General features: G+C 39.6%; 1 protein-coding gene across 5 annotated transcripts in view; it reads right to left on the bottom strand.

Annotated features, from left to right (window-relative positions):
- Positions 1-510: 510 nt before the first annotated feature.
- lypd6b.L (LY6/PLAUR domain containing 6B L homeolog) overlaps positions 511-24759 on the bottom strand; it is a 28302-nt gene continuing 4053 nt past the window's right edge. For 2 of the 5 annotated variants that reach the window (XM_018235758.2, XM_041576367.1), the window contains exons 2-5: positions 2571-2720; positions 2242-2340; positions 1871-2001; positions 511-898 (exon numbers count right to left, since the gene is read on the bottom strand). In XM_018235758.2, the coding sequence (XP_018091247.1) occupies positions 725-898; positions 1871-2001; positions 2242-2340; positions 2571-2682 (516 nt within the window). In that variant the 5' untranslated portion in view covers positions 2683-2720 and the 3' untranslated portion in view covers positions 511-724. Of the gene's footprint in view, positions 899-1870; positions 2002-2241; positions 2341-2570; positions 2721-14579; positions 15515-15577; positions 15769-18305; positions 18393-24759 lie in introns of those variants that run through there. The other 3 variants (XM_018235759.2, XM_041576365.1, XM_041576366.1) reach the window with 3 other exon arrangements.

The following is a 24759-nucleotide window of genomic DNA, read 5'->3' as shown; positions in this document are numbered from 1 at the left end:
GTACACCTTCCCTAAAAATTATGGTGACAATTTTAGGATACTAAGAAAAGAGTCAAGAGTGAATAGAGTAGCCAGTATTTTCATTAGAGGACATTTTTGCACCAATTAGGAAAAACATTGGCATGTATGGTATATCTCCCCTTTAAGTTCTGTAATTTTTGTTAGTGAGACACACATTCAACTATTTTCAGTGTTCACCCTAAGTGCATATTTAGGGGTTATATTCAACTATAAATGTTCAGCCATACAGGAAGCCTTTTCACTACCGCGGCCACACCAAAGTCTGCTCTTGCTTGGCTCAACAACCAGTAAATTTCCAATGAATAATCTTCAACACATAGAAGTGTAACCCAGCAGGAAAAGTCTGCAATGTCCATATTATTTTCTATATCGATAACTGTTTTAACGTCCCTTTAACATGTTTGCGTTGCTGTACATTCGGAGAGGGTTCTTCTCCACCCCATTAGTTCAGAAGTTATTCCTGTCACTTTATTCAAGACAAATTAGTCCTTAAAATGCATTATATCTAATCCAGCAGCCATAGACATGGGCCGTTATTTCCAACAGTAATCATTTTATAAACTTGTACAAACCAAACTTGCTCCCTTGCTGCTTCTTTCTTGGCTATGTCACTGCACATTCTTCAAGTATATAAATTCACAGAAAGTAGAGTTTCACAAAGTGTCTTTTCCGTCTCCATGAAAAGCCAATATCCAAATGTGCTTCATGGCTTAAGTAAGAGGAGTATTAATAGGGCTGAAACCAAGATGATGGAGTAAGAGGTGGATCTACAAGCATCAGATTTCCTATATGACTTCATGATGCTAAATACGGCATTCGTGTGATTCGTTGGAACATCCACATTGCAGATCATCCCATCACAGCAGGACACACATTCCTATGGGTAAACAAAATGTTAGTGACTGGGTGGAAATGTGTTTGATTGCCAATATCTTTAAGGCTTTAAATACTAAACGGTGTTGCTTTGCCAGATTAAAGAGTGTGCAAAGATACACAAGCCTTTGGGTCACAATGAGATCCTATGGAAATCAAACCATCAGTTTTTGAGGTTCCCATGCCTCAACTTCTCAACTTCAGATATGGTCAGGCAGCTGATTCCAGCTTTGTTACCCATCCATTCTTACCAAGTTTAAAAAAGACCACCATTTTGTAGGACTGCAGACATTGCCCCAACTGGCCTGGACATCAGCAGTGACTTACTGACGCTTGTATGCTGAACCACACAGTGCCTTAGTCAAGAGCCACCACTTAAAGAGGTAAATGACTTGGACAAAGCCAACATCTTACATCTGAGACACTAGGAGAACGCACTACTGTATTTCAGATAATCAACTGCGCTACAAATATGCTGCAGATGGAGCTCAAAATGACAAGAACATGAATGAATGCCTGTCAAAATAAAAGGGAAAGTAAACAGGGGCCACTTAAACTCAAGTACCATAATGACATATGTGATGTGGCAAACAGTCTTAGCAGTCAGTTAGTTGAACCGACTGACAAACCTCAAAAGCCTTTAACCAATTAATAATATGCAGGTACTGGACATGGGTATTTCGAAAAATGTAAACAGCATACAGTAGCGTTTGTCTTACTGACACCCCTTTTTTTTCTTCCTGTAAAATATTTACAACTGGTGACAACAAAATTAATTAATACAAATATATTCTATTAATAACTAGAGTTTACTATGAGGGTGCAGCTAATTTTGTGGCCAGTGCATTCTTTATCTGCATACTTCCATTCAAGTATGTACTGGAGCTACTCTATGTCCACAAGTGAGAGCTGACCCTTATAAATATTAAATCCGCCTTTAAAAACCTCATAGAAATGAATAAAACAAATCTCTTACTGTATGCCCTGAATCCTTGCGATGGAGACACCCCAGATTGTGGCATTCTTCCTTTATGGCACATTTTTTAGTGACAGACATGCTCTTTCCGTGGTTGTTAAAGTGGTGCACCGTCTTGCAGAAATGAGTGTCTAAAAATATATATTTTTTTACATAGACTATAATCTCCATATTAATTTGTAGGAATCATTTCAGTATTAGAAAAATATTAACGGAGGACAAGGAAATGAAATAAATTAGGGTGATGTTGTGCTACAATTCTCAGTGTCCCCAAAGTGCCACAGGCCCAGTGCTCCAAGGCACATTTCGTCTAAATAAAGTCAGACGGAGAGGTTATCTGTTGTGTTTATGAGAATATATTTCATACTTACATTGTGGGCACCATTTGTCTTCTGCCCAGCGGTTGCAGTGATAATTATCTTTAGCTTTCTCGCAGGTGAAACACTTGAAGCTGTGTGGGAACGGTGTAGCTGGAATTAGATACACGCATTTTAGGAACAGAGGCCAACCATGAGCTAACAGATCAAAACATACTGTATATACTGTAACATAGAGGTGTGTTCTCAGGTCACTGCTGTGCCCAGCCAATCAGAATCTACAGTGCAGCTGTGGTTGGTGCAACCAATTGACTTGATGTATATTTCTCTTTATGATATTCTTCTTGCAATAAGAAAAATAAAAGGAAAAAAAGGCTACTTACGATCTAAGGAATGCCTGACGTGATCGTAGTTGACATTCTTCGCAAATACTCTGCTTCTGACCAGAATGAAGATCAGGAAAACGCACACCACAACCAACTGTGACACCTGCATGTTTGGGCATGTGCAGGACAACTCTAGAGTTGTTGAACCTACGGAAGGAAAATGATACGTTTTAGATTAGGCAGACGAATAGCATGTTCCACATATGGCGGGAGAGTGTAATATACTATTGCATAAAGGAGTGTTAATGCTTAAAGCTTGATTAGAAGTGAAGCTCAGGCCCAGTCAATGTGGAAATTCTAGCAAATGCCAGAAGACCATTGACCATTGCTTTATACAGGGCCTGTGTTGGGTCCTCAGGCTACTTGAACTGCCAGAGTTTAGAGCTGGCTTTGGAACCCCCACCCTAGACAGAAATCACCAGTTAATATCTGCCCATGCAAGGATATATACATTTACACACTTAATAAAAGTCAAAGTGTATGCACCAGGGCTAGCATCCCAAAGTAACGGGTTAAATGTTTGTTTTAACTAGGTGGCCAATAAGTGCTTACAACTGATCGGTTGCTATGGGCTACTAGACCTGGAGCAAACTTTGCAATTGTTACCACACTACCCTACTCAGTCCTGTGCATTAACTAATTAGCTACACCCTATTCCACATTTATACCTGAGCCTTGAAGGAAAACATTCCCCTCTATTGTTGTGAGTGCAGGGTATTTTGTACAACATTTTTTTTACCTTTAGAAAGAAAACAAACATCCAAAAATTGATTTGACCTTTGGGAGCTAATGCGTGTTCCCTGTGTAGGCTCAAGCACACTTTTTCAGTTATGTAAATACCTGGGATATTAATGGCCAAGACCCGAGGCTTTTTGTGCTTTTATGCAGAATTACTGGGAAAGCTTTACTGCCTCAAGGCACTGGCTGAAAAATACATCGGGACTGCAAAAGTCTTCCAACGGAATATTTTTGGAACACTTTCGGGTTGGGCAAACTTGTGGGAATACACTCAATCTGCAGATTAGAATCACATGCACAAACTTCTTGTATTTGTATTTATACAAGATATTTATGGTGTTTCTGATTGGTTGTCACCCTGTAACCGCCATATCTCCCTTAGGTAATGGGTTCCCTGTATGTTTCCATGGGAAACAGGACAGAGCTGTTTAAAAATGTAACATTAACAATTGTGTGTGTGTCACACTTCATTGGTTAAGCCTCATGGTGTTTTTTAAAAGAAAAGCCATAGATAAATAAGGGTAACAATAACATATAAGCAAATACTGTCAGTGGGATTAATATCTGGCAAGGTTCAAACAATGGGAATCTGCCTCAACAGCAATATGTTATTTACTACGTATAAAAGAAGCATTCTCCATATTTTAGGTGAATTAAAGGGGTTGTTCACCTTCCAAACACTTTTTTCAGTTCAGTTGTTTTCAGATTGTTCCCCAGAAATAAAGACTTTTTTCAATTACTTTCCATTATTTATTTTTTACTGTTTTTTAAAATTTAAGTTTAAAGTGTCATGTTCCTGACTGTCTCTGGTGTTTGAGTCTGACAGCTCAGTAATTCAGGTGCAGACTCTGAACTGTTACAATTTTGCAACATTTAGTTGATTCATTTCATTTCTCTATTAATAACTATTGTATCAATTCCAACAGCTGCCTGTAATGAAACTCAGGGATTCTGCTCAGCAGGGCTAACGATAAGAAATGTATCAACTAAATGTATCCATTTAGAACAGTTTACAGGGTCGGCGACCCCCCTCTCCCAGGGCTGCTTCAGAAGGTGAAAAATGACACTTTACACTTCAATACTAGAAAAACTTAGACACATAGAAAACAGAAAGTAATTGGAAAAAATCGTTATTTCTGGTGATCTATATGAAAACAACTAGTTGTTTGAAGGCAAACCACCCCTTTAAAGGGACAGTTCACCATTACAGAATGTATCTTTATTAAACAATTGACTGCAAATAATGTTTTTTAGAAAAAGAAAGAATTTGAGGGGGGGGGTAGGGTAAGGTTTGGAGCCAGGTTTGCAACTGATTTAAGCAAAGTGTAAGTTTCGCTGAAATTTAAATCACATATCTATGTTGATTGTGCCCACCAGAACATTCCTCATGGAGCAAGTGTAGCCCACGTGGTAGGTCACATTAGGACAAAGCTCATACTACATGGGAAACATGTTCAAACTCATGAAGCTATCCCAATATATTTGATTGTGTCATGGACCTGTTTACCATATGTCATGCTACTACAGACCTGCTTATTGCTTATTCTGGATAGTAAGGGTAATAATTGCTGTAGCGTCTATTAGCAACCCCCCCCCCCACCAAAAGCTGCCGTAGGCAGATGATTTCTCTTATTAATATGCTGTAGAATTCCTTAAAATGATTAAACAAAGGTTCAGCCATCTTGAGGATACTTCATATTTTAGCTGCTTCATTGTTCAACTAAAAAATAATTGTGTGCATTACACTTAGGGGGTTATTTACTAAACTCGGAATACCCGAAATTCCCCGAAATCCGAAAAATTCGTGATTTTTTTTTTTTAAACCTGTCGAGGTTGCATAAAAGTCAATGGGAACAGTCCCATTGATTTTTGGTTGTGACTGGGGTTTCGGGCAATTTCACAATGTTTTCGGAGCTTTCAGGTGAAAAATTCTGAGATTTCGGGGAAAATTCAAGAAAAAAACGTGAAAATCTGAGCTTTTCCCGCAAAGCAAATTTTCAGGAAAATGTAATAATAAATAAGCTTTAAAAACCCCAGCGGGTTAGATCAGAGTTTGTAGCAGCCGATAATGAGATAAATTCGGACCTTGATAAAATTTCATAAAGGTCAGAATTTATCTCAATATCGTTTTTGTTCACCCGAATGTTCCGAAAACATCATGAAATTGCCCAAAACCCCCGACACAGCAAAAAATCAGTGGGACTGTTCCCATTGACTTTTATGCAACCTCGACAGGTTTGAGATGCCGTGTTTTTATATTCGGGCTTTTTAGCCCTCGGGGTTTAATAAGTTACGAAAAATTTGTGATTCTTTTAAAAGTCCGATTTTATTTAAAAAAAAAAAAAAAAAAGCACGAATTTTTCAATTTCGAGTATTCGGAGCTTAGTAAATAACCCCCTTAGACTATACTTGCTCACGCCCCATTTTAATCAGCATGAAGAGTAAAGTGTTGTCTATGTTTTAATCACAGATGCAACAAGATGTTCCAGTGAGAAACCTACCTTATATTATGTTGGAGTATGCAGGGTGTAGGTCAGTAAAAAATTTAAATAAACTAACATTCCATTTAAACATTATTACTATAGGCCAACTCTTACTAATCAACTTTAGACTGACACGAACAAGGTGAAAAAGCAAAAGTGTACATTATTATGTCCCTCCTGCAACTGTAATTGTAGTGACAATGTGACCCCTGCAGCTGCACTCCAGTTCTTATTCACTGCACACAGAAGCAGCTGGTGTCACTATCAGCACTGCTGCACACCAGGACCTCAGTGACTGACTAGACATCAAATGCAGTTCCTATTCATGCTTGGTCTATCATGCAAAAGGCCTAATAGTGACTTTTGTGAAACTTTTTAGATGTCCTCAAATACCCCTCTGAGCCAGGTCACAAGCTACCACCTAATCACCTTGAATAACCCATTTTTGCTTCTACAGATGTATGAAAGATTTTCCCTGCACAAGATGTGTTTTAGGCCAAGGGCAGACAAAGCATTGGCTCTGATGCTCTCAGCCTACGGATTTTTTTCAGACTAGGAGAAGCGGATCTGCTACGTGTCCCATCTCCATTCATTTGAACCGCTTTTTCTTGCTTGTAGTCACTAGCAGCAGAGTGGATGGTGGCCTGTGCATATTTGGGTTGAACTCCACACCGTGTGTGGATCTTATTCAAATGAATGGAGATGTGTCTTAAGGAGCAGATCCACTTCTCCCACACCATATAGAACATCAGTGGATTAGATCCTCGCAACACTTTTGAATGCAGTATGTATATATGTATGTATATATATATATGTATGTATAACTTTATTTATAAATTGCTGCAAGGATACACAGCGAGGTACAATCTTACAATATATAAAATCACACACAGGGAGTACAAGTAACAATAAATACAATAAATATGTATAAGTACTCAGAAATTAAGTGCCATGTTGTAAGAGAAATAGTAGGAAGGAGCAAAGAGTTTACAGTCTACAGTGGGTGGATAAAATACAGGCACGAATTGGAGGGCAAAAGTGTACAAGATTAACTCATTGTCCCTTAAAGGAACAGTTCAGTATAAAATAAAAACTGGGTAAATAGATAGGCTGTGCAAAATAAACAATGTGTTGAATATAGTTAGTTAGCCAAAAATTTAATGTATAAAGGCTGGAGTGACTGGATGTGTAACATAATAGTCAGAACAATGCTTCCTGCTTTGCAGCTCTCTTTTTTTCCACTGATTGGTTACCAGGCAGTAACCAATCAGTGACTTGTAGGGGGGGGCACATGGGTCATAACTGTTGCTTTTGAATCTGAGCTGAATGCTGAGGATCAATTGCAAACTCACTGAACAGAAATGTCCCATGTGGCCCCCCTTCAAGTCTCTGACTAACTCAGAGAGCTTCAAAGCAGGAAGTAGTGTTCTGGCTATTATGTTACACATCCAGTCACTCCAGTCTGTATAGATTACATTTTTGGCTAACCAACTATATTAGAAAATTTTTTTATTTTGCGCATACTATCTATTTATCCAGTTTTTATTTTTACACTGAACTGTTCCTTTAGAGAGAGCACTCTTTATGGAGGAATTCAGTTACAGAATTCCAGAGGTAAGGAGCAGCAAGATCGAAAGGTTTAAAAAGAGAGATAGCAGAGATGCGGATGGTGTAAAATGACAGTGGCTTGCAGGGGAGAAAGGTGGGTTTCAGGGAGGCTGGTTATAAAGAGATTGCAATAGTCTACACGAGATAGGATAAGGGCATGGATTAGTGTTTTAACTGTTATTTGTGAAAGAGAAAGGTGTGTATCTTGGCAATACTGCAAAAAAAGCTGCAAGTTTTAGAAGTAGCATTAGATTAGAAAAGGAAAGGAACTGGTCAAAAATGACCACAAGGCAGGGTTAACATGGTTAATAGTCATGTCATCAATAGTAATGGTGAAAGGAAGAGAAGGGCTAGGTTTGGGTGAAAAGAACACGAGCTTAGTTTTAGCAAGGTTAGTTTGAGGTGGCATTGGTATTAAATGCAAGATTTTGCAGCAATGCATGAAAGTGTGGTCTTTGCTTTCTGACTGTCAATGGCCTGAATGAGCTGCTGCTAGTAGATACCCCATTTGTGGTTCAGAGGAACAATCAAGATAAGGACAACATGTTTAGAACTACCCTGTGTGTCACTGCCTTTAGGAGAAGTCAAATAAATCAAACTTTTGATTGCCTTCCTCTGGATCAACTGGCAGATAGGTAGTTAATAAAAAAAAAAAGAAAAAAAAAGGTTGAACTCGATGGACATGTGTCTTTTTTCAACCTTACTTACTATGTATATATAGTTTTCCTATATATATAGTGATATAGTGAGGCTAGGGCAGAAAACCACTAGCAGAAATCCACTGGCCTACTATCCCTTCCTCCTTGAATTTGGGCCATCAAACTTCAGCGAGTTTCAGCTTGAAATGCAGAGACTTGTGGTTCTTCGACAAAACCTACAGAGTCTGTTGGCGCTGAGCCGATTCAATGAGGAAGAGAGAGGAGGCTAGTGTCCGCAATAGGGTGGAAATCAGCCAGCGTATTTCTGCTAGTGAATTTCTGCCCCCGTGTGGCCCTAACCTTACAATATCTCTCCATTCTAGATAATGAACTGTGGGCCCCAATAGCAGAATGATGACCACAGCTACAATTAGCCTTCCTGATTTATAGTCTAGTCTTCACTCATGACTGTAGGGTCAAAGAGTTTTTATTTGGGGGGGGGGAATATTTCCCATCTTGATAACTAGGAACTAGGAACAAAAGAGAATGAAAGGAGTTAGTGAAGCATAGCCGCTACTGCTTGGAATCTGTTGGAGTGGAAATCTAAACCATTAGGAAGGCTGGCGTGGCTTATATCTTATCTTCAGATTGAAGGGGAGGACATTAGCTTCACAAAGGGGGGAAAGAAAGGAGCCGCTCGCCACAAAGGGTCTAGCGAGCAGGACATCAAAGTATTTCAACAGCAGAGAATATATTAAAGGCAAGTCCAGAGTTAAGGATATTACTATTCATTACTCAAATGTCTCTCGCTCCCACCTGGGAGCATTTTTTTGTACCAATGACCATTGTATACTGTACGGCAGCCCTACTACTCATTTTCATTTTCTCATTGAAGGTGGGTTGGTGGAAGCACCTGGACATTTCCCCAGAAGGGTATTTACCTTTTTAAGAGAAAAAAGATTGTCTTTTTTTATTTCAGTTATACGCCAATAACATTAGTATTGTCTCAATTTTCAAACTGATTCCATTAAAATACTATCTAGATGAAAACTGTACCCACAGGTACAAACAACACAAAGACTGAACAGAAAAAGCAAAAGGAGCACAACAGCAATACCATCTTTAGCCAGCTGATGGGGCTGTATAGGTGTTCCATTTTCACAAACTTGTAAGGCACATTTACAAATGCAGTGCAGTAGTGATAATGAACCTGCCCTAACCCAACCCGCACCTGACCTGGTCCAATGTACTGATTAATTTACCTGGGACTAAGATGATGATTTAGAAGGGGCGGGGCAAGCACAACTATATAAACAAGTGGCGCCCTGACAATAGTAGTGTTGGAGCCGCACTGTGAGGTTGGTGAACAGCCGGGCTGGAATATGGCCTGTCCTCCACCTGCAATCCATCAGTGCCGTGTACAACAGTAACATTTTTGAACACAAATTGCAATGTTTTTTTCCCACAATGAAGCATTTTTATTCCAAAGAGTTCCAGCGTTATTTCTGCCATAACTGCACCCAGTGTGTCAAAACTGCCACAATAGCACGTGTGTTTTTTGTTAATAGAGAACAATTGCAGCTAGCACCTTCAAAGTGCTGGATTTTCCAGCATGAGCCTTAAAAACACCATTAGTGTCAGATTCCATTGCCACAAATCTAAAGTGCCTATTGATGCACACCAATGTGTGATCCTACATCAAGGGTGAAAGTAGCTCCATGATTGCCCTGTCAGTGGGTACTCTTGCATATGATTCATCAGAAAAGGCCATGGATTCAATAGCTCAACTATAGGGAATAGAACATGTTTGGATGCAAGGACCTTAATGAATAGTGTCATAGGTGCAACATATGTCCATTTTACCCCAACTGCATTTGTGTTTGTAAATGAGGCATTATTTATTCTTCCAATAATAAAGGACTGGGCACACAGTTGATATTTGTATTCAGTGGTGTTTCAGATCTTCTCATAGAAGGGATACTGGGAGTCCTACAACATCAAAGGGGAGTAGGCTGGACATGCAGAATAGAACTTTTCATGCTTATATCCTCATATCCAGTCAGTTATTAAATCATGTCACTTCCACCTAAGGAACATATCCAAAATATGATCATTTATCACCCAAGATGCTGCCAAAATTCTTATTTACTCTCTCGTCATATCACGTCTAGGTACTGAAACTCTCTTTTAATTGGCCTTCCCCTCCAGAGACTGTCACCTCTCCAGTCCATAATGAACACTGCGAGGCTCATACACCTCAGCAACTGCTCCTCCTCTGCCTCACCATTCTGTCAATCCCTGCAATGGCTTCCACTACCTCTCAGAATTAAATTCAAATTAAAATCAAATTAATGACCCTGACATTCAAAGCACTTCATAACTCTGTCCCACCCTACATCTCTGAACTCATCTCTATATACTCACCCAACCGATTACTATGCTCCTCTGCTGACCTGCTACTCAACTCTTCTCTCATTACCTCCTCACATGCTCGCATTCAAGACTTTGCAAGAGCTGCACCCCTCCTCTGGAACGCTCTCCCACAGTCTGTCCGACTTTCTCCCAATGTTTCTGCTTTCAAGAAATCTCTTAAAACTCTTTTGAGAAGCCTACCCTCACTCTGCTTAACTACCAAACGCAACACATACAGTACCACATTTCTCACCCACTTAATTTGATCTTTCCCACTCCCACACCTTGTGTATTACTCCCTTCCCTTTAGAATGTAAGCTCTTTCTGCATAGGGCCTTCCTCACCTTTTGTACCGGTATTGATTGTGATGTATGTAACTCCATATGTTCTATGTAAATAATTCATGTGATTTAGTTGTAAAATCACATTTACTTTACAGCGCTATATGTTGGTGCTATATAAATACATGTTAATAATAAATAATAATAATATAAGCAATGCAAAAGGCTTAATGTACAGCAACCCTGCTCATAATTTGTTTGAGATTCTTGAATTACACCCTTTATGGGTGTGACGAAAGTTAAATTGTTAGGCCCAAGGCCAAAAACTGATATCTGACAGTATGATAAAGCAAATCTCATGCTGAGCATGATTAGGGGAGCAAAGAGCACTGTATGCTGAGATGGGATTAATGGCTGAATAATGGTGAGTTTAAGGGCAGTGGCTGTCAGGCATTTGTTTCCTCCAGAGGCAACTTCGGGCAACTTCACGATATGTTGGTTTTAATGCCAATGATTTCAGTTATTCACAATGGAGACGTACTTTCGGGAGATTTGTCGCTCGCAGTTGTGCATAAATAATCACAGGCAACAAATCTCCCCGTCTGCCAGTGCTCTAACATCCAACAATCCATCTGAATAATGACTGTGTTCTAAGACTTAAAAGGTAATTGTGGATAGGGCACTTTTTAATGCCGCACTTCCAGGCTATGATCGGCTCACAAAAGTAGTGGTCTGGTCAATTTCAATAATAAAGCTGAAGGCACATGGGGCATAAGAGGTCATGTATAAATACCACCAAAAAAAACCACCAAGACTAATAAAATTGCATAGCCTTTATTAAGAAATAACTTACAGAAACTCCGCTTGCACTTCTCTTCAGAAACAATACAGCAATACATACAAAGTATTACTATTATAATCTCCAAAACAATGTATCAATAAATATAATATATATACATTGTTCATAAAAAGCTTCTTAGAATAAAACTTTCATTTAATCCTTGAGGGGAGAGAGAATTAAGAAATTGGATTCTCTCTCCCCTCAAGGATTAAATGAAAGTTTTAGTCTAAAATGCTTTATATGAACAATATATTAATACTTTGTATTGGAGATTGTAATAGTAATGTTTTGTATTTATTGCTGTATTGTTACATTTTTCAGATAAGGAAACATGAGGACTACTATGTACTGGGATTGTCTGAATTTTTTGCACATAAATTGATGTCATTTGCATTGGTTGTATAATATGGGAATGGGTTAATATATAACATGGTCGTATCACATGATGTGTAAAGGTGGCCATAGACACACAGATCCTATCGAGGATACGGCCAAACGTTCGAATTACCCCCGATATAGCCATGCAGTTAGTGGCATATCGGGGAAAGATCCGCTCGTTTGGCGATGTCGCCAAACGAGCGGATCTTTGAGTCTATGGCCACCTTAAGGCGAATTGTCGGAACAAGTTGGTGTGCTTCATCCCTACATGTAGCCAGGAAAGTATGTTTGATTTGGAAGCAGCCTGGGATTTGAATGCACCCTGTATGAATTAGTAAGTGGTGTGCAGCAAGAAAGTATTGTTGTTGGTTATATCCCCTGCACTGCTGTTTCTCAGTCCTTAAAGTAGCAGAAGCCAAGACCTGGAGAAATTACTTCAGCTATAATGTTTCCAAAGTCAGAACCAGAGAACAGAAAAAGATAAATGAATTCTGTTTTCATTAGCAATTACATTTACAAGGCAGGGTTGACCTGTGAATTTCTATAGGAAATCACCTGGGAATCTCAGTGGTGCTCTGGCCATATGCCCCAGAACAGGGAAAGATTTATAGAGAGGGAGCTAGAAATCTGAGAGGGCCATAAATCTGCACAAGTCTGCTGTGTGTGACATGAGTTCTTCCCACAGGTCACCGGTAAGTTAATACAATAGCCCAGGGATGGAGGCTTGTGCCCTGTGCCCTCTTGATCTGCAGACTGAAGGGAGAGCCATAAAACGCCTGTGGTGTGTGTAGTGGGGACCGCCTGATACTGCAAATATGTTGCCACTAGCTCGAGGCTGGGACTGGAATCATGATTAATTGAAGAGAGGCCAAATGTTAATAGTTTAGCACAATTGGGAAAGGGTGGGACACCCAAGGTTACCTGCCATGCAATCTATGTGAGCAGAACAAATTCAGTGCACACGTCTAGTTAAAAAAGTCACCATTTTACAGAATACAGAAAACAATAGACACTTTGCAAGGCTTCTCTTACTTGTATCATGCCTTTAAGATATTATGTTCTAAGGTAATTCCTTTATAAATACCATCCATCATCTATAAAAATATGTCCATATTTTATGCCTTTGTTCCAGAAGAACCCACAAAAAAAAAAAGCTAGGACATTGGAAGGTAGTTTCAAATGTCGTGTGGAAGAACACAGATGGAGGAACAGCTAAGTGGGGCACTAACAGTGCAGGGGCTGCAGGAAAGGTCACCAAGCGGCGTCAAAAATGACTAAAATAACGAAAACTGATCAAAATCAGTTTTCTTCAGCTCTTGCATAGCTTGTCAGCATATTAAATAAGATAAAAACAAAGAAAGCCCTTAGTCCAAACACTTTGTTTTAAGAAAGATAAGCGAGTGACAAATCATGGGTCAACACAAAAATCTGTAGCCTTCACACTTTATCAGAGGAATGTCAGGGGCTGAGCGTCAAAAAACATTCAGATCAATCTTGTCAGGTGTACAGAACACAACAGGCATACATGTGAGTTACTGCTTGTTATCTCGTCATTGGGTTTGCTCTGTAAAACAGTGCTATGAGGAGACACAAAGCAGAAAAAGGGGGGGGGGGGAATTTGCAGATTGGAGAAGGTAAGGGAATGAGGGGATAAAGTGCACAGCCGTGCAGGGAGGACAGAGTGAGGGCACACAATTGAGGGATTAGACAGTGAACGCAAAGTGTATTGTGGGAAGGCAAGTTTCCAGGCAATGGTTCATCAACAGTAATCGACAATCCCACTGGTGACGGTGATTCGTGACTACATTGTATATACAGACATTAACCATAGATCTGGGAACCTGCTCTACCTTGGCTTCCATATAAGTGAAGAACATCCATGCACCAGAGGACCTGTCTCCACTTAACCTAGGCTTTCCCTGACACTCCGTTCACAGGCGGCGAATACATTTTGCAAGAGCTCCCATAACATCATTACAACAAGAGGTAGAAACGGGGTCACCTTAATGAGCGGGCCGATTACATCTGCTGGTTTCCACTGAAAAATTAGTTAAGCCACCAAGTATACAGTGACCATTTCTTAGTCTTCATACTGAACAAATGCAGCCTTTGTGCGCACCTGACAGAATCCGAGACGCTTTCATTCTGTTGGTAATACGCTCAGAAGAAACTGTCTCAGGTATCAGCGCTCGGAGCATTCCTTTCGGGAACCCTGGGACTTGCTGACTAGGGTGGAACTCGGCCAAGTGCACTCAAGCTTGTCTCTATTGACGTTCCTTATTAACAGCATAACCTGCGCCGCTACTTTTACTGAGCTAGCTTGCATTAGAGTGGGGTTAGTACAGTTAGGCCTAATTAACTTAACAAAATGGTTAATCTCTTCTGTCACTATCAGGCTTAAAAATGGTCCTGATTTTATCAGCATCAAAAAATCACCGGTAAAGTGACAACAAGGAATCATACCTTGGCCTTACTCCATTTAATATTTGTTTGAAAACCTAGGCCTTTGTGGCATTCTGACAAATATGGGCCTATCATTGGTTATACTAGGGACCTAACTAGGTTACTTCTGAATTAGCCAAATGCTATGTACGAGGGCAGTTGAGCAAAGGCCCTGCAATTACTACCTGGTCAATAGTAGGTGTTCAATGCAGGAAACTGTGTAACTGGGCACCCATCATGACCTATATCCAACAGAAACTCAGTTAGAATCCAGCATATATACCTATGCATGAAATAGTTGCAAAATGGTTGTGTCTCAAGTGGAAAATCCCATATCCACTAACTGTGTGGCCACAACATTGGTCTCCCTTTGAAATGTGGGCTCTAATCTGGAATTTGATCTCTTACTCCCTCCCATGAGCAGGCAGAAAATGAAAGCCCAATCAAAAACACCTTCACAATATCTAGGGAAAGCCCTGCAACAAGAATAATATGCTGCACTCATCCACTAAGAACAAATAAATAAAGGAAATTTAGTGGCCCTGTGACAACAAATTCCAGAAACCTTGTTTGCCTGCTTGAGCGAGCAGATATAAAATCCAAACATTTAACTCTCCGAACAAAAACAGGTTTTCCTTTTGCGAACAGTCGGCCCATTCACATCCTCGCACACCTGAGAGGGATTAAATTGTACATTTGAATAAAGATGAATTATTCATTATATAAAGAATGTTCCCGGTGAGGTGAGAGATCTCTCGCACAACAGAAGCTGGATACAGTTTTCAATCCTCTCAACACAGCGGCTGAAATGTTTACAGATGCAGTTGATCTGAATTTTTGACCCCTTATGTTATTTGCGGTGCAAGGATCCGTGCCAGAATTTCGAGCTGAATGAAGCAGTCACACTTTACAAGGGCCCCATGTATTATGTTTCCGCCTGATTAATACTTTCGTAAGAGGCACTTTCTTTTGTCATCGTTACGGCTGGAAAACTGATGCAGGGGAACAGTCTATAGTGCCTTGCTGTATCATTCTACAAAGGCATTTATCCCCTAGCTAAGCTTATTTCGATAGAGAGGAGGCCTTTTCACATACAGGATACCTCTTAAAATCCCTCTCTGGGATGTTAAACACTGCCTTAATGCTACATTAGTGTAAATGTAAACATTGTACTTTTACATACATTATCCCCATTTTAAACAAATGGCTGAACTGTTGTCTTCTTTGCTCAGGGAACATGTAGAGGCAGTCACATCATGTCCAGGAATGCAAGCAAGTGCAGAATTAATTGATTTTTGCAACTCTCTCATTCTTAGTTAGTCAGTGACTTGAAGGGCGGCTACATGGTTAACCAATCAGTGGAAAGCAAGAGAGCTGCAAAACAGTAAGTATTGTTATGTTAGACATCTGCTCACTTTATAAATATAGTAATTTTTCTAACTAAATATATTAGAAACATTTTTTATTTTGCACAGCCTATCTACAGTATTCCGTTTTAATTTTTTACACTGAACAAAGGGTAAGGGCACACAATAAGATTCAAGGAGATTTAGTTGCCCGGCAACAAAACGACTCTTCTTCGGGCGTCTAATCTCTCGGCGGGATGGCACTCGGAGCATTTAGTTTTCTGAAGTCGCCTCACAAGGAAGCTTCGGACAACTTCGGAAAATTAAGCGCTATGAGTGCCATCCCGCCGGGGATTTCGATTCTAGCCGGCGGGAAGGCTTTTTAGGGAGATTAGTTGCCCGAAGAAGTGGCAATTTGTCACCCGGCGACTAAATCTCCCCGAATCTTAGCCTGTGCCCTTACCCTTGCTTTTTTTTTTATTTCCTGCAGTTTTATGCCCCCTTGCCTGTATTTCTAATCTTTTGCAAAAATGTACTATGTGCTACGCATATACTGTAAGTAGCACTATATAAATAAAGGTATCTATACAGTATAGTTTTGGAAAAGGTTAGATCGCAGTCATGAAAAGCTACTCTAATCTATTATTTAATTGTGTTTACATTGGAAAGTATTACTTTCAAGCAGGTCCCTTATAAAAACTGAAAGCTCTGGTGCATTAAGCAAACACAGAAGGGAGAGAAAGCAAACCCAGCTTTATTCTCCTGACTGTTTATCTGGGTTGTTTTACGCACAAAAGAAACCAAAATTTCAGCTCTCTTTGCTCTTTTAATGGTTTAATTATACCAGTGTTTACTAAGAGAGTTTTCCCATAAATCTAAGGGTAAACAGGAAAGAAATTACTTTGAAACTTCGGACCCTGACTTTTGGCTTTGGTGGGGGGGGACAGTGCTCTGCACTCCTATTGAAGTTCTTTCAATAGAAACGGAAGTGGAAAAAAAGTATTTCTTATTACTTATGGAGAGGAGCTGTGGTTGCATTTATAAATACTGATTAAGGTCCATGTGGATCAAACATAGATTTGTGTAGCTGATTAAGACAATTAGGCCTTTAAATATTAGAATTTTGCTGCCAAAGTGACAATACAACATAGCACTGTAACAATACAGCATTCACTCAGGGGTACTTACATCAACACCATATAATAAAACCTTTCAGAGGATGCCATATTGTTTCTTTGCAGCGCAAGAATGATGTATCAGCCACAGACTCCAGTTAGGCAGGGACCATATTTTGATGAAAATAAATTAATGGGCCCCAAAACTAATGTTTCTATGGTCCCCCTAACCCAGTTATCCCCATCCAGTGGCTCTTTAGTAACATGTTGTTCACCATCCCTTAAGTAACATGTTGCTCCCACTAGCTTCGAAGCAGGTGCTTATTTCTATATTCCTGGCTTGGAGACAAACTTTAATTGAATTAAAACCAGGTGTATTGGTAAACAGAGCCTCCTGTAGACTGTCATTCCACATAGAAACTAACAATAGCCAGTCAGAACCCATACTGAGCACCCCCAGGAAATGTTTTCATGCTTGTGCTGTTGGGGGATCCCTGCCCTAAACCTTGGGAAGAAGATCTTTTTAACATATACTGAACTTGAAGCACTATGTCTGTTCTCTTAACAGTGGTAAAATTGAAATATTAATCTGCTGGTTACCGCAACATCTCACACATCAGTTTATATTACAGGTATGGGACCTGTTATCCACAATGCCTGAACCCTGGGGTTTTCTGGATAACAGAACTCTCCGTAATTTGGATCTTCATGCCTTAAGTCTACAAGAAAATCATGTAAACGTTAACTAAATCCATAGGCTGCCTTTGCCTCATATAAGGAGTAATTATATCTTAGTTTGGATCAAGTACAAGGTACTGTTTTATTATTACAGAGAAAAAGGAAATAATTTCCAAATGTTTGAATTATTTCCTTAACATGGAGTCTATGGAAGATAGCCTTTCTGTAATTCTGAGCTTTCTGGATAACGGGTTTCCGGATGACAGATCCCATACCTGTACTAGAGTAGAAACCTAACTTCTGGTTTAGTTGTATAACTGAATCCCATCATTCAGGCTGGAGTTTGGGTGTGACCAAATAGCACAGAAGGGAAAGCAAGTAAAGAGCCTTGATGGGAGACTGAAATACCATTTGTAAAGCATAATTTTTGCTGGAGTTTTATGAAACCTTGGTTGAGACAGGGAAGGGCAATTGTGGTTCAGGCCAAATGGCTACAATTAAAAGCCATTTAGAGTGGCTCTTTCAAAAGTTCATCAAACAGGGCCTACAAAGACTTATTATTTGTTTCTGACCATTCCAAATGAACATTGGTCCATGCACTCAAAAGAGATTTATGGCAACAGTTTGGCACAGGGGCCTTTGCATTTGCTTTCCTAAAAGCTAAACTGCATGTGGTCTTTACATGCAACCAGCACTGACCCCTTTAGGTCAGGGGTTCCCAAGCTCACTAGGCTGAACGTAATGAATAATTTGTAGTCTCACGTATACATACATCAACTTGGTGAGCAATCCGGATCAAATATTGCACCCCAAAGTCCATCTAAAAGAGTCTGAAAACTCTTGCTCTGTTTAAAGAAGCCTAAAATGAAACATAATGTGTTAGTGACACCAACAAAGACATGGCTATTTGCCAGTTTGTTTTTCTATAAATCCCCCTGTTAACATGATCAGTCATCCGTTACCTGTGGCTTCCTCTCTTTGATATATGTTGTGTTCAGGTAGCAGTTGGTGACCTTACTAAGCCGAGAGGTGACCAGTCCGTTAAGAATGTGTAGCACATAAAGGAAATGTGAGCCTCACATGACAGTAAGAATATTATACTGTAATGGAATGTTAAATAAAGGCTACATGAAATAAACAACATGTATGCTATAGCCTGGAAATAACTTATTTAACAGGATGTTGTGACATCTCATTCACTAAACTAGCTTTATGCACAAAACCAGGGTGATATTTTGAGGCAGATAATGTAGGGGCAAACATGGTAATTTGGAGGCAATTTATGCCTGTGACGTAAAGGGCAGCATGTTGACAAGACAGAGGTGTGCTTTTCCACAGCCTTCAATTGTGTGTAAATGTAATGGCACAAAGCAGTCAATGAGTTCTTTGACATTATATAAACAAAACCTTTTCTTCGTCCCTCTCTGCTTAAATCTCTGCTTAAATTACATCTAAGACGAGACCTTTACAGTAGCCATATGTACAGCAGCCACAGGAAGTATTTTATGACACGGCTACTGTATAGAATGGAACTGCATTTCTACAAAGGTGTCAATTCAGTTAAGAGGAAGTAGGAAATGGTATACGTGTGACGGGCCCCATGAATATCTGGAAGAATGTGAGAAATATTCTGAATTGCATGAGAAGCAGGGCTGTCGTTGGTTGTGGAGAGACCTTCATTGGAAGTTGCACTTCAACAATGCGGGGCCACAGGTTGGGAACTATGACTAAAAGGAAAATTCAGCAGCAGAGCAATGCAGGTCCCGTGGCCACAGCAATTGGAGACTGAAGCTGCTCAGCATTTTGAGATGTGAACAACCCCTACCTAAGGTTGCCACCTGGCCGGTATTTTACCGGCCTGGTTGGTAAAAACGATGGTTGATCCCAATGTTATTAATAGGGAAAAAAGATAAATATATATGAAGGCCGGTACTTTTTTCTAGAAAAGGTGGCAACCCTGCCATAGGGAGGGTTTATGCCCCAAAATGTTCTGCAGCTTTAGTCTCTAATAACTGTACCCCTCTGTTATGACACTTTATTTTAGAGCACTGGTTTATATAAATGTGCATAAGTGAAATGATATTGCCCTGTGCATATGCGATATAACTGATAAATGTATGTCTGTTGCCAACTTTCCCAATTATTAACATTTTGTGATACTGTTGCCATCCTGTGTCCATAATGTCTTCCTATATTCTGCCTACCTACACAGCTTTGACAGTTGCCACCATGTGCAGCACCCCAAAAAGTCACCCACATTTACACCCTCTAAAAGCAGCTCTGAGTAGTTGCCGGGATGGGGGGCTACAGGGGGAGGAGGCTACAATCAACTGAACATGAGTGTCTATTTGAGCAAGTGGGTCACTATACCAATGACAGAATCTAAACTAAAGTCAGGTGAGTAAAAGCAGAATATTAACACGCCTTTATAAGCCATTCTTGTTCAGGTAATTAGTTGTCAGAGCAACCACAAGACTTTGGGAAGGTAAAGACCTCCCTATTGTTTGTATTGCTTTCTCTCCTAGGCTCTGATAAATGGTTTAACAAAGTTGACGTTTTTAAAAGAGCTGTAAGATAACAAAATCTTGAGAGGTCAAGAGGGGGTAGATACACATGTAGAGGAGTATCCGTTTATAGAAGATGCAAAAAAAATACAGTAGATTCACTAAAACCAGTTGAGGTCATGTAGAAGTCAACGGCAGAGGTCCCTTCAACCATTTGAAGATGTTTATAGCCTTCATGATATTCTGGTTTGTGTCTATGGGTTTCTCTCAAAAACTCAAGCGATTCTCTATCAATTTGAGTTTTCAGGTTTTTTACCCTGAAGGACAGTATAGTGGACATTATAGACAGACTTTGTACTTGAAGTAAAGCAATTTATTGTGAGCATGGTGAGGCTGTGGAAAGCCCTGCTATGATGAAAGATTCCCTCAATGGGGTTCATTTGGAATGGTTGAACTTGGGCAGTTGTCTTTTACAAATCCAAAAGAACTATGTAACTATCTAGTGGTCAAGAGCTGGAATATTTTATCCATTCCACCAGAACTTCCACATGCTATACTGTATATTTATATATATCACCTATGGCTGATTTATACAGAGACTGGGGACATGACTAGGGTTGCCACCTGGCCAGTATTTTACCGGCCTGGCCGGTAAAAATTATGGTTTATCCCAAGGTTATTAATAGGGAAAAAAGATAAATATATAGGAAGGCCGGTATTTTTTTCCAGAAAAGGTGGCAACCCTAGACATGACAAATGTTGTTTGGATGAGAATGGATCTTGTGATTTAGTGCTGAGCTGCAACAAGCCAGACCTCATACAATACAAACACACATCCCCCCCCCAGTGGTACAGGTCTGCAGGTTCTCTGTCCCATCCCAAACAAGAGTGAACCCCCTGTACATACTGTCTGCTACCAATACTGTAAGTATTTTTAAAAAATCTGAATGTGCCAAATGTTGTTGAGTCAAATCCTTTCTTAGCTTCACAAACCAACAGTCGGCATTTCTACACTATTCAACATACTCTCTTCTCCAATATCAGTTTGCTCTGGATTTTCTCTACCTTTAATACTCCTTTGGCTCATTCTACCCTTAGCAAAACAAACAGCCTCTGAACAGTGAGCAAACACAGAATTCATGATTACAAACACATCTAAGGTGGAATTTTTCAAATCGGCCACTATACGTTACATATAATTGTTCTGTATACATCTCCACAAAAAAACACCTGTGTGAACACTTCTGTCTTTTGTCCATTATTTCAACACTTCCATAATCATTGATTTTTTTTTTTTTTTTTTTACTTTAGAAATTCCTTTCAGCAGTGATGTATATCCAATCATCGGTGTCTCCCAGTGCTAACAGTACAGGCACTTAGCCCGTCATAAAGAAAAACTGCTGGTGTTAAAATTCTTGGATAAGCACACAGTGGTATTAACACTTCACACAAACCATTCTGTAACTGAAATCCCTTAATGGCAAATGGTCGACTTTTCTAAGTTCACAGGGTAAAGTGTTGCACTAAAAAGGGAACACTGAAATAATCTTTAAACGGATATATATTTATTTAGATAAAAGTAAATTAAATAAATAAAACTAGATAATTAAGATACTGTATGTGTAACATTATAAGTAAATATTTCCAGAACAAATCAAAGGGTAACATATGATTTAGCTTCCATGGTGAAAGCCATTTTTGAAAGCCTTTGAAGAACGGCTAGCCAAGCTGGAGTTATTTACATTTGACAAGAGCTTATTTAGCACTGCCCTGTGCAGCGTTTTCTGACAAGCAGACACATGTGCTATGGGCACCTTTAACTCTAGGCTAGTGATGGGGGGCAGCATGTATTTTCTGGAGCTTCTATTGGTCATGTTTTTTTTTTTTAATATCAAATGATTTCTGTACTTCCAGTAACTGACAGCAGCCCTATGAATGTAAGCATAGGGTACTTTAATTTGGTTGCCATTCAACTTACTTGTTTGCCATTACTTTGTCTTATTACCAAATTTAAATATGTACTCACTGAGCCCAGAACACTTTCTTATAAATCATCTGTTTGTTTTAGCCCTGTCTGTACTTGCAGGGCTAATTCTTATGCAGATCCACATCAAACCACTTGCCCAAGGCCACAAGCAGGGTATTTATGAGCCATGGATGTAGTGCATAGTGGCATCCTCTGATTGTGCTTCCAAAACACAAAAGGGGTTATATGCTATGACTCCAAATAGTTTAAAAGTGTGCACCTTAGCGCTAATTCAAAACGCACATGCATCTGGGAACTGGCTGTGCTCTGCACCTAGCACCAGACTAGAAATCCAGCACTAGATTCAGAGCACGTGTCAAGAGGACGTGTTATACAATTTACCCATGAAATGACTGACTTACTGACTCAGCTTGCAGTATCGAGTCTAAGCTTCCACTATCTTGTCAAAAGCTTTCTTGTCACCTCCTATAGGCAGACTATTGTGCTTTAATTCACTGACAAGAAGCATGCAGGAGTCATGGCCTACTAGGCACATTCAGCAGGAACAGCCCCCAAACTTTGTTCATACTCTTTATTATTAGTATTAACCACAATTCTGCAGAAACAGCCACTATAGTTTGTCCATACCCTGCTCCACTACTAGAAAGAGAATAATTAAGAAAAATGAAAAAAGTCCTTTAAAATCACTTTCTCTTGCCGATCTTCCCACAGTCTCTCCACCGTTTGGCTGGATTGCCTACTTACAAACTGTAGGTATAGTATTCCACTACTAGATACCACTAACTATGCCAGGATGGGTACTGACCTGTAGTAGGCTAAATTCTGCATGGAAATTAGGCTATCCCTTAACACAAAGCACTAATACTGTATACAAGAACAACTGACCAGAACGTATTACTTAAAGGTTAATACCCTTTTAATTGTCCTAAAGTGTTTATTTCACTTTCCAAGATGTACATTACAAAGAGACTACAAGTGACAAAGGCAGCCATTGACCTCAACTCCACTGCTGCTGAATTATAGAACAGAAGCCATGCTCATTACCCCGGTACAAATAGTCAAAGACCCACACACTCCCAGCTCGTTACAGGCAATATCATTTGGCCCAATAACGATGACTTTTAGATATTGCAGACCTCACTGCTTACTAAACCAGGGGGGTTGTTATAAGTGAACATTGTTTAAAGTGTAGTGGCAATTAAAAGAGCAAGTTCATATGATAGTTAATTGTTCAGACATCATCCAAGCCACACTCCTAATACAGACACAACAGGACAGCCAGAAACATTCCACACTAAAAGCTAGAATCCAAGTCAGATACAACCACATTTCTCTAGGTCTATCAATGATATTGCCCCAGGGGGTCAGGTGTTTGGGGTTTCCTCTGGCAACTGTGATGGACAGGATTTATCTGACTGTCAGTTTGTGAGTGCTAGAAAACATGTCCAAAATAATGAAAAAGAAAATAACTTTGTTAGGTGCGACCACCAACCAGTCCTTTATAGAGAGTCCCAAATGGGCTGCAATTCAGCAGAATTGGATCCCATAACCAAGAGCTGCACTTAGTCACAATATATTGGTAAATATTGGTAAACTATGCATAGCTTATATTTAGGTATTGCAATTATATATATATATACACACACATATATATACATATACATATATATACATATACATATATATATATATATATATATATATATATATATATATATATCCTGTCTTTACTTGTTGTATTCGCTCTACAAGTGAAATCCTATTTATGCATTACAAGGGACACAAGGATCTATTTTGTAACAGTTGGCAAATTTGCTCTGGCACAGCAACCCATAGCAACCAATAAGGAATTAGCGTTTGATCAATTTACTGCAAGAATAATTATGAAAGCCAATTTCTGACAGTGGGTTACTAGACTAAGGGGCCCATTTTGATTGCCTCAAATTGTCATGGTGCTGATAAGTATTTTAAGGCAGATATACCCCAACATGTATGTACATGGGTTCAAACCAAATGTGGTTTGTGTATATGGATCTCCATTGTACAGGGGTATGCTAAACAACAGCGTGTCCACGGCGGAGGGTTCGTTCTATAGTGAAATAACGCATCTCATCATATTAAGTACATAACACAATGCCACAAAGCTGAATAAGCCACTGTCTGAATTGAGTATTTCGGAGCAGATTTTCCCCTGAGACGGGATCGAATTAGACCATGTAAATTCATTTAAGCGGAGCTGGCGAGTTAAGTATAAATGACAATAAGTAGGTTCATTTCATTCTAGTCACTAAGCCTAGCCCAGGGAGAAATGAGCATACATAATGGGTGCATAATCAAGTACAATCAGGACTATGACCCTGGATATGGGGGTGATTATGCAGAGCAGGTTAATAATAGGACTCTCTCCCTGGCATCTGACACTGGGCTCTCTTTCTTGGTTAAAAGCAGTTTGGCACATTCATTCCATGAATCGTATTACAGGTGCCCTCTGCAGATCTGTCAAGGCTTCCAACAATTTGCTCTTATGTAAAGGAACATGTTGTAACAATGGCAGATAATTATTTCAACATTTATCATTGCTCGATACAAAGTCAAATACATTTTCGATAATGCTCTTTATGGGAGCCATTGCCTTTTATGTTTAATCCTGCAGAATGCATCCCCCCCCAGGGGTTAGGGGGGAAATAAGACTCTAGAAAAGTAACATGTAGTTTAATGACAGATGCAGGTTGGGC

The sequence above is a fragment of the Xenopus laevis genome, chromosome 9_10L (assembly GCF_017654675.1).
Source record: "Xenopus laevis strain J_2021 chromosome 9_10L, Xenopus_laevis_v10.1, whole genome shotgun sequence".
Classification (NCBI taxonomy): Eukaryota; Metazoa; Chordata; class Amphibia; order Anura; family Pipidae; genus Xenopus; species Xenopus laevis.
Note: the sequence above shows the minus strand (reverse complement) of the source record. Positions and strands in the feature narration are given on the sequence as shown.